Source organism: Myotis lucifugus, unplaced genomic scaffold (assembly GCF_000147115.1).
Source record: "Myotis lucifugus unplaced genomic scaffold, Myoluc2.0 scaffold_422, whole genome shotgun sequence".
NCBI classification, from domain to species: Eukaryota; Metazoa; Chordata; class Mammalia; order Chiroptera; family Vespertilionidae; genus Myotis; species Myotis lucifugus.
This window is the reverse complement of record NW_005871470.1, coordinates 781,941-791,946: the sequence shown is the minus strand read 5'-3', so window position 1 is coordinate 791,946 and position 10,006 is coordinate 781,941. Positions and strand designations below refer to the sequence as shown.

Genomic DNA, 10,006 nt, shown 5'->3' with positions numbered 1-10,006 from the left:
CCCAATCAGGGGCAGGGCCGGCGAACTAATCACCCGCAGCCCCTCCCCCCAGCCGGCCTGGCGCTGATCAGGGCGGGTCAGCCATCCAACCTCCCACCTTCTCCTCCTCCCGACAGGGGCAGCCGCGATCCGCTCCAATGTGGCTATGCAAGCTGGACCCCACCTGTGCATGAATTCATGCACTGGGCCTCTAGTGTGTGTGTGTGTGTGTGTGTGTGTGTGTGTGTATTACCCCTCAATATTTCATGTAATACTGGTTTGGTGGAGATGAACTCCTTTAGCTTTTTTTGTCTGTGAGGGTCTTTATCTGACCTTCAATTCTAAATGATAGTTTTTCTCGATAGAGTCATCTTGGTTGTAGGTCCTTGCTATTCATCACTTTGAATATTTCTTGCCACTCTCTTCTGGCCTGCAGTTTCTGTTGAGAAATCAGTTGATAGTCATATGGGTTCTCCCTGTAGGTAACTAACTGCTTTTCTCTTGCTGCTTTTAAGATTCTCTCTTTGTGACTGTGGCACAACCACAGAAGGGGTTTGTCTTTAGCCCTTGGCATTTTAATTATGATGTGTCTTGTTGTGGTCCTTTTTGTGTTCCTCTTATTTGGGACTCTCTGTGCTTCCTGGACTTGTAAGTCTATTTCTTTCACCAGTAGAGGGAGTTTTCCATCATTATTACATCAAATAGGTTTTCAATATCTTGCTCTCTCTCTTCTCCTTCTGGCACTCCCATAATCAAATGTTAGTAAGCTTGAAGTTGTCCCAGAGCTCCTTACACTATCTTCATATTTTTGGATTCTTTTTTCTTTTTGCTGTTCTGTTTGGGTGGTTTTTTTTTTTTCTTCCTTATATTCCAAATCAATCATTTGATTCTCATAATCCTGTACTCTACTGTTGAGTCCCTGTAAATTATTCTTTATTTTAGTTAGTGTATGCTTAACTTCTGACTGGTTCTTTTTCATGTCTGAAATTCTCACTAAGATTCTTGAAAGTCTCACTAAGTCCCTTGAAGCTTTCATGAATGTCCTTGAGTAACCTTATAACCATGTTTTTGAACTCTGTATCTAGTAATTTGCTTGCTTTTACTTCATTTACTTCTTTTTCTGGAGATTTCTTCTGTTCTTTCATTTGTGACATGTTTCTTTGTCTCCACATTTTGGCTGCTTCCCTGTATTTGTTTCTATGTATTAGGTAGAGCTGCTATGTCTCCTGGAATTGATAGAGTGGCCTTGTGTAGTAGGTGTCCTGTAGGGCCCAGTGACTCAGCCTCCCCAGTCACCTGAGTTGGGTACTCTAGGTGTGTCCCTGTGTGGGTTGTGCACACAGTCTTATAGTTGAGCCTTGATTGCTGTTGGCATTACTGGGAGGAGTTGACTTCTAGGCAAATTGGCTGTGAGGACCAGCTGTGACTATAGTGGAAGAGCTGCTGTGCAGGAGACACCCTTATGGAGCAGGACGTGCTTCAGTGGGGCTTTGGTGCTCACTGAGTCTTCTCCTTGAGTGTGCTGCTTGTGGATGTGTAGAGTTGTAAGCTGGTGTGGTCTGAAGCTGCCCACTGAGTGCACTGACTCTAGGGCCTCCTGGGAAGTACAAATTCAGCCACTGCCTGGGCCATCCGTCAAGAGCTACAGAGAGATCTGCAATGGCTGCTACTTGTATTGGGCTTGGACGTGCCCAGGGGAGGCCAAGCTGTGAAGCAAGGCAGGCTGGTGCTAGTGCCAGGTCTTGGGACTTTTATTGATAGTCTGGGCCTTTTATTGGGGCATGCTGATGCCACCTTCTGCTTGTTTAAGAAATTTTAACAAAGTCTGAAGCGTAAGCCAGGACAGGCCATTCAAATGGAAAAGCCTCTGCAAACAGCTTGAGTGGGGCTGCAATTTGGATGGGGCAGGGTCTCAGGGAATCACCAGGATGGGGCGAAAAGTGTGGGCCATGCTGATGGAAACTCAGATATGGCTGCCAGTCAGCTCTGGGATGGGGGACAATGACACCTATGAGCACCCCTGTCTGTGAGAAAGCCACCCCTGAGTTCCTGCCCTGATGCCAGATAATCCAGTTGCTCCCCATATGTCCCTGGATCCCCCAAAGCTGCTACCCAGAGCTGGTGCTCAGGAGAAGAGGAACTGTGTAACTTCGTGTACCTGGCCCTTTAAGAGAACTGCTGGGTCTCTTCTGTTCACTCAATCATTTGCTAACTTACAGTGCTGCATGCTGTTTATTTCTACATTCATGAGTGGCCTTCCGATGATATATCTGGGTCTTGTTCATCTGTGCACTGTGAGCACAGTGGCTGTAGCCTGTGGCTGGTCAGTATACACTGGCTCACTCTGACATGATGATGTGCAATGGTGTTTGAGTTCTTAGCATGGCACAGCCAATTCCTAGAGTCTGCTGTTTGGTTTCCTTGTAGAGTGTGCAGTTTCCATGATGGGATTCACCGGTGGGGCTACATTGTGAGGATTTAGCCCACGTCACCTGGTGCCTTTAGAACAGCACTCTGTTGCACAGGACCCATCGGCAGTGACAGTGATGGAGACTCTTGCTTCCAATTCTTTTCAGCTGCACCACAGGGGGGCAGTATAACAAAAGTGAAGGCTGCCTGATGGGCTTGTTAGATAGGCCATGGCCCAGCAAAGAGTCTCTGAGCTTGAGGATAACTAAGTAGGAACCCCCCAAACTGAAAAGTGAAGAGAACAAAGACTGTAAAACAAAACAAAACTAAACTAAACATAAAATGACTGTGGCACAACCACAGAAGGGGTAAAGTCTAATGAGAGTCCCAGAAGGAGAAGAAAGAGAGAAAGGAAGAGATATGTTTGAAACAGTAATGACTGAGAATTTCCCCCAATTAATGTTAGACACTAAACCACAAATCCAGGAAGCTCAGAGAACACCAAGTGTGGTAAATATTTTTAAAAACCCACCAAAAAACTCACATACACCTAGGCACATTATTTTCAAACTACAGAAAATCCAAGATAAGAAAAAATATCCCAAAAGAAGCCAGAGGCAAAAAGTCACCTTAACCATAGAGAAGCAAAGATAGAAATTATGCTCAGCTTCTCAGACACCATGCAAGCAAGAAGCCAGTGGAGTGAAATATTTAAGTGTTAAAGGAATGTGATGCTGAGAGCAACAATGCTTGGCACCAAGTCAGCCAGCTGGGCACTCTGAAGCCATCAGACCTGAGCGAAGAGGACAGCGTGGTAGCAACTCCGATTTCCACCTTGTTCATGTAGGAAGGGCTTGGTAGGAATCGTTCCAGGAGCTCGCCACATTTCTCTTTCAGACGGGAAGCTGTATGATGCGTACGTCTTGTACCCCAAGCCTCCACGCGACTGCCGGAGCTCTGATGTGGACACGCTGGTTCTGAGGGCTCTGCCCGAGGTGCTGGAGAGGCAGTGTGGATATAAGCTATTTATATTTGGCAGGGATGAGTTTCCTGGACAAGGTATGTGTTAACTGAGGGAGAAAAACAACAAATGAATAAAAAAATTAAAGGAAACTTTCCCTTCCTTCACTTTACAAATGGTAGGGACTCTGCTTGCCTTCCCCACCGAACCACAGGAAGTCTTCCACCTCCCAGCTCTCAACCCTGAGCTGGGAGCTTAGAACCCAACTCCCCTCTCCCGTTCAGCTCATTCCTGCAACAGGATAACAGAGACCCTGATTGAAACACCATGACTCTCACTCTGAGCAAGGATATGGCTAAACCACCCATGTGCACTGGTGATGGGTGGCATAGGCTTGGACCCTTCCATGTGCACAGGTGGTGGGTGGCATAGGCTTGGACCCTTCCATGTGCACAGGTGGTGGGTGGCATAGGCTTCTAAAACCCTTCCATGTGCACAGGTGGTGGGTGGCATAGGCTTCTAAAACCCTTCCATGTGCACAGGTGGTGGGTGGCACAGAGACTGAAAATGGTCGCTTGCCCTGATGTCCTTGAGACTAACTGCTGCGTATTTTTTTCAGTTGGAGCATGTAAATAAGCTCATGTTTAAAGTGGATTTTCTAACCCTCAACCCCTAACCCTCCCCTACTAAATAGAAGAGGTATTTACTTCTCTCATTTAATAGCAGTATAGCTTTGGGCTGTGTAGCTGACATCGCTGAACCTCAGGTGGTTCATCTGTCATAGGGGGATAAGAATGCTTCCCTGACTTGGTTGAGAGAATTAAATGAGTAGAACCTTAAGCAGCACTGATTAGACCAGCGGTTCTCAACCTGTGGGTCGCCACCCCTTTGGGGGTCAAACAACCCTTTCACAGGGTTCGCCTAAGACCATCGGAAAACACATATATAATTACATATTGCTTTTGTGATTAATCGCTATGCTTTAATTATGTTCAATTTGTAACAATGAAATTGGGGGTCACCACAACATGAGGAACTGTATTAAAGGGTCGCGGCATTAGGAAGGTTGAGAACCACTGGATTAGACACTCAGAGGACAAAGATTTCCCCTTCGATGGCTATACAGTCAATGGCTGAAATTTGAAATAAGTCTCATTTTCTAGTCATCAGGAACCAAGATTACTACTTTATTGCAGTTGGTAGTGGCTTATTCTGGGCCGCTTTTAAAGGTTTCTAACTACTTTGGACTTACAGGCTACTTATACCCACAGAGACCACAGCTATATCTCCGCCCAGACCTTCCCATGTTCTGAGATCACCCTCTATGAGGAAATGAAACTTCAGTCCAGTGCTTATGATAAACATGTGGAAGAACTCTCCTTTCATAAGCGGATCCATCTTCATTCACTCACTTATTCAACAAATATTTATTGAGCACTTGCTATGTGCCAGGTAGTGTTCTGGGCTCTAGAAATGTTAAAAGTAACCAAAAATAAAAAGTCTGCTTTTGGGGAGGTTATTATCTATTCATATATTCTAAGAATAAGGAGGATATAAAACTTGGTCTTTATTCTGAAAAAGACCAACTTATTTCAGGAACTCTCCCCTTCCTGCCACCAGAAACCATCAGGGTATATAAATCCTGGTCATTTAAATAGCTATAAAGCATAAGAGGAAAACGCGAATAAAGATTAAGATGACATTTGAGCTAACTTCTTATTCTTTTAAAATGTATTTATTTTTTAAAAATATGTTCATCATCTTATACCAGACCTCCAGCTAAGAGTGGCAAAACGAGGCCTGATCAGACCCTGTTCTGAGCAGTTCATGCCTGTGTGAGCTGAGGAAAGTGACATACCAACAACTAACTATCAAAACGGTGATTCAAGAATATAAAGGACCAATGCTTCAGGGACAGTAAGGACGTTTTCACAGAGAGGGTGACGATGTCAAAAGACAACTTGTTAATCCATTGCTAAGTCATGTCTATTTTAATGTTTATTCTTAGGGTCCATTTCTAGTGTCCTCAAGAGCATTAAGATCCAGGCTGCTTTACTCATGAGATCTTCTGCTTCTCTTTCTCTGTGTGCAGCTGTGGCCAATGTCATCGATGAGAACATTAAGCTGTGCAGGCGACTGATCATCATCTTAGTTCCTGAACCGCTGGGCTTTGACCTATTAAAGAACATGTCAGAAGAACAAATTGCAATCTACAACGCTCTCATCCAGGATGGGATGAAGGTCATTCTGATTGAGGTGGAGAAAGTCGAGAGCTATGCATCCATGCCAGAGTCGATCCAGTATCTCAGACAGAAGCACGGGTCCGTCCAGTGGAGCAGGGACTTCACAGCGCAGTCACCGTGTGCGAAGGCCAGGTTCTGGAAAAAAGTGAGGTACCTCATGCCACCCAGAAGGTTTCCGCCACCTTCTCCGACCCGCTGCTGAAGCTCGTGCCCTGTGACCTCACAGCTGCAGCAGCTGGCAGGCGGGAGGCCACCTGGAGGTCTTTACCCCACGATGGAGAGTTCGCCCTCGGAAGCGGCTCACAGTTGGACAAGGTGCACTGCATTCAGGCCACCTGCTTGGAGTCTGTGAGAGAGAGACTGCGTTTATTTTTGTGTTTTGTTTTTGTTTTAAGAATATGTTTTTATTGACTTCAGAGAGGAAGGGAGAAAGAGAGATAGAAACATCAATGGTGAAAGAGAATCATTGATCGGCTGCCCCCTGCATGTCCCACACTGGGGATCTAGTCTGCAACCTGGGCACATGTCCTGACGAGGAATCGATCTGTCATTTCCTGGTTCATAGGTTGATGCTCAACCACTGAGCCACACCAGTTGGGCGAGAGGGACTGTGTTTGTTTGCTTATTTTGGTCAGAGATGCTTCTTTTTTAAAAATATATTTTATTGATTTTTTTTTTTTAACAGAGAGGAAGGGGAAGGGATAGAGAGTTAGAAACATCGATGAGAGAGAAACATCGATCAGCTGCCTCCTGCACACCCCCCACTGGGGATGTGCCCGCAACCAAGGTACATGCCCTTGACTGGAATCGAACCTGGGACCCTTCAGTCCGCAGGCCAACGCTCTATCCACTGAGCCAAACCGGTTAGGGCAGAGATGCTTCTTTAAGGAAACACATCACCTCTCTAGAAGGCCCTCATTAACTTATTGGCTCTGAACCCCTATGGACATTTGCTGAACATGGAGTGGATTTGAGCCCCTGAGAAATGGGGCACAGGGTGCTCTGGGATTGTAATTCAGATGTCAGGAAGTTGGCACATGGTGTGGCACCTGAGAGACCAGAGCTGGGAGCCGGTAGTCAGGGGAGGGCAGGAAGGCGGGATGTGGGCTTGGAGAGGGCTGGCAAGGATAATGGCAGTTGTTATGCCTGACCAGTGTCCACAGGGCCCTGTGTTTAGGGATATCTGCTGTCTGTGCAAATACATAGCCATGATCAGTCTTAGCAGGTGATACTGGAAGCGACTTAGTGGTCACCAGACCAGTGGGGTTAACAGTGGCGACACTGTAATTGCCCATTAATCACCCTCTGGTGAGCTCCATGCTTTGAAAGACTTGATCTGTCAAACCAAAATGAGTCACACCTCACTTGTTTTTCCAGCTGGCTTGTGTCAGCCAGAATGCTGAGTAACATGTGAGAGGCATGGTTATCACCCCGAGATGATGTCATTATGGTCCAATTAAAACAAAGTAATTTTTCAGTTAGCCCCTCATCGCTGGTCAGTTCATGATGTAACAAGTCACAAAGACTCTTGATACTAAAAATGAGCTGTCACTCTCATCACAACTTTTAAGGGCCCTAACTTGAGGAGCCCATTCTGTGGTAAATGACACTGAGCCTTAAAATGTGGCTGCCAGGATGCACAATTAGTATTCAGAAACTGGTGGCATTTTATACACCAATAACGAACTATGAGAAAGAGAAACTAAGAGAACACTCTCATTTACAATTGTAAAAGAAAAATAAGATAACTAGGAATAAATTTAACCAAGGAGATAAAACACCTGTACTCAGAAAATTATAAGACACTGAAGAAAGAAATTGATGAAGATACACATAAGTGGAAGCATATATTGTGTTCATAGATAGGAAGAATTAACATCATCAAAATGTCCATACTACACAATACACAAAGCAATCTACAGATTCAATGCTATTCCTATCAAAATACCACTGGTGTATTTCACAGAACTAGAACAAATATTCCAAAAATTTATGTGAAACAACAAAAGACCCTGAATAGCCAAAGTAATCTTGCGAAAGAACAAAGTTGAAGATACCTCATATCAAACTATACTGCAAGGCTGTAGAAATCAAAACAGCATGGTATTGGCATAAAACCAGACACATAGACTAATGAAACAGAATAGAGAGCCCAGAGATCAACCATGGCTTATTGTCAATTAATATCTAACAAAGGAGGTGAAAACATACAATGGGATAACGACAATCTCTTCAAGAAGTGGTATTGGGAAAATTGGACAGGCACATGCAAAAAAAAATAAAACTAGACCACCTCCTTACACCACACACAAGAATAAATTCAAAATGGATTAAAGACTTAAATGTTAGACTCAAAACCATAAAAAACCCAGAAGAAAACACAGGCAGTAAAATCTTGGATATTTCTCTTAGCAATATTTTTTTCTGATATAACTTCTCGGGCAAGGGAAACAAAACAAACATAAACAACTGGGACTACATCAAACTAAAAGGTTTTGCAAAGCAAAGGAAACTGTCAACAAAATGGAAAGACAATCCACTGAATGGGAGAGCATATTCACCAATGATGCATCTGATATGGGGTTAACCCTTTGAGTGCCAACCAATATCCTAGGAACTATGCTAAAATTGCCAAGGCATTTTTGCTGATTTTACAGAGGTTTAGGAAAAAAATTATGAATCACAAGTAAATGCAGTTACATATTCAAAAACTTAAGGAAACCTTTACTACATTGACATATTTAGCAATGTCACCATCACTAATAAAAGCAGACTTAGAAGTGGACGCCATTTCGAAGCTTTGATAGCGCTCCCGGCACTTTTGGCAAAAGACAGGAGGAGCATGATCACGCTCCCTGGCACTCTAGGGGTTAATATCCAAAATTTATAAAGTGCTCATACAACGCAACACCCAAAAAACAAACAATTCAATTAAAAAAATGGCAAAGAACCTGAATAAATACTTCACCAAAGAGGACATGGAAAGATGCTCAATGTTACTAATGATCAGAACAATGCAAATGAAAGCAAAATGTGATATCACCTCACACCTGTCAGAATGGCTATCATCAATAAATCAACAAACACCAAATGCTGGTGAGGATGTGAAGAAAATGGAACCCTGGTTCACTGCTGGTGGGAATGCAGACTGGTGCAGCCACTGTGGAAAACAGTATGGAGTTTCCTCAAGAAATTAAAATGGAACTACTTTATGACCATCCATCCCACTTCTGAGAATATCTCCAAAGAAACCCCAAAACACTGATTTCAAATATATGAAACCCTATGTGCATTATTTATAACTAGGGGCTTGGTGCATGAAATTCGTGCACTGGGGGGGCGGGGGGCTGTCCCTCAGCCCAGCCTGCACCCTCTCCAATCTGGGACATCCCTCTCACAATCCAGGACTGCTGGTTCTCAACCGCTCACCTGCCTGCCAGCCTGATCACCCCTTAACCACTCTGCTGCCAGCCTGATTGACACCTAATGGCTCCCCTGCTGGCCCGATTGCCCCCAACTGCCCTCTCCTGCTGGCCTGGTCTCCCTCAATTGCCCTCCCCTGCTGGCCTGGTTGCCCCCAACTGCCCTCCCCTACAGGCCTGTTCACCCCCAACTGCCCTCCCATGCCAGCCATCTTGTGCCCACATGGGGGCGGCCATCTTTCTGTGAGGGTATGATGGTCAATTTGCATATTACCTCTTTATTATATAGAATAGCCAAGATATGGAAACAGCCCAAGTGCCCATCAGGAGATGAAGGGATAAAATAGCTGTGGTACATCTACACCATGGAATATCACATGGCTGTAAAAAAGAAGGAAATCTTACCATTTGTGACAGCATGGAGAGACCTGGAGAGTATCATGCTGAGTGAAATAAGCCAGTCAGAGAAAGACAAGTATCACATGATCTCACTTATATGTGGAATCTAATGAACAACATTAACAAAATAGGAACAGACTCACAGATGCAGAGAACAGACTGACAGCTGTGTAGGGCTGGGTGAAATAGGGAGGGATTAAGTAAAAGAATAGAAACTGGCTGCTCTGGCCAGAATATGTGTGTCCCAGCAAATTCTCCTGTTGGGATCCGAGCACCCAATCGCCTGGTATTAGTCGGTGGGGCCTTTGGCAGGCAATCGGGTCATGAGGGAGGAGCCCTGTTAGTGCTCTGACAAAAGGCGCCCAAGGGAGCTCTCTTGCGGGTTCTGCACGTGAGGGCACCATGAGAAGTTGACACCAGGAAGGCCCCCCCTCCCCCACTGTGCTGGCACCCTGTTCTCACTGCCCAGAACTGTGAGGAAGGACTGTCAGTTGTGGCCAGGGCCCAGTTGGTGGTATTTTGCTCTACTGTCTGAGCAGGCCCTACAGTCACGGGGGCTGGAAGCGCATCCGCAGGGCGGGCAGGAGGGCTGA

General features: G+C 45.1%; 1 protein-coding gene across 1 annotated transcript in view; it reads left to right on the top strand.

Annotated features, from left to right (window-relative positions):
* LOC106699505 (interleukin-1 receptor-like 2) overlaps positions 1 to 6,266 on the top strand; it is a 9,261-nt gene extending 2,995 nt beyond the window's left edge. The window contains exons 2-3 of the mRNA XM_023743987.1: positions 3,286 to 3,447; positions 5,442 to 6,266. Coding sequence (XP_023599755.1) covers positions 3,286 to 3,447; positions 5,442 to 5,794 — 515 coding nt within the window. The 3' untranslated portion in view covers positions 5,795 to 6,266. The remainder of the gene's footprint in view (positions 1 to 3,285; positions 3,448 to 5,441) is intronic.
* Positions 6,267 to 10,006: the final 3,740 nt, after the last annotated feature.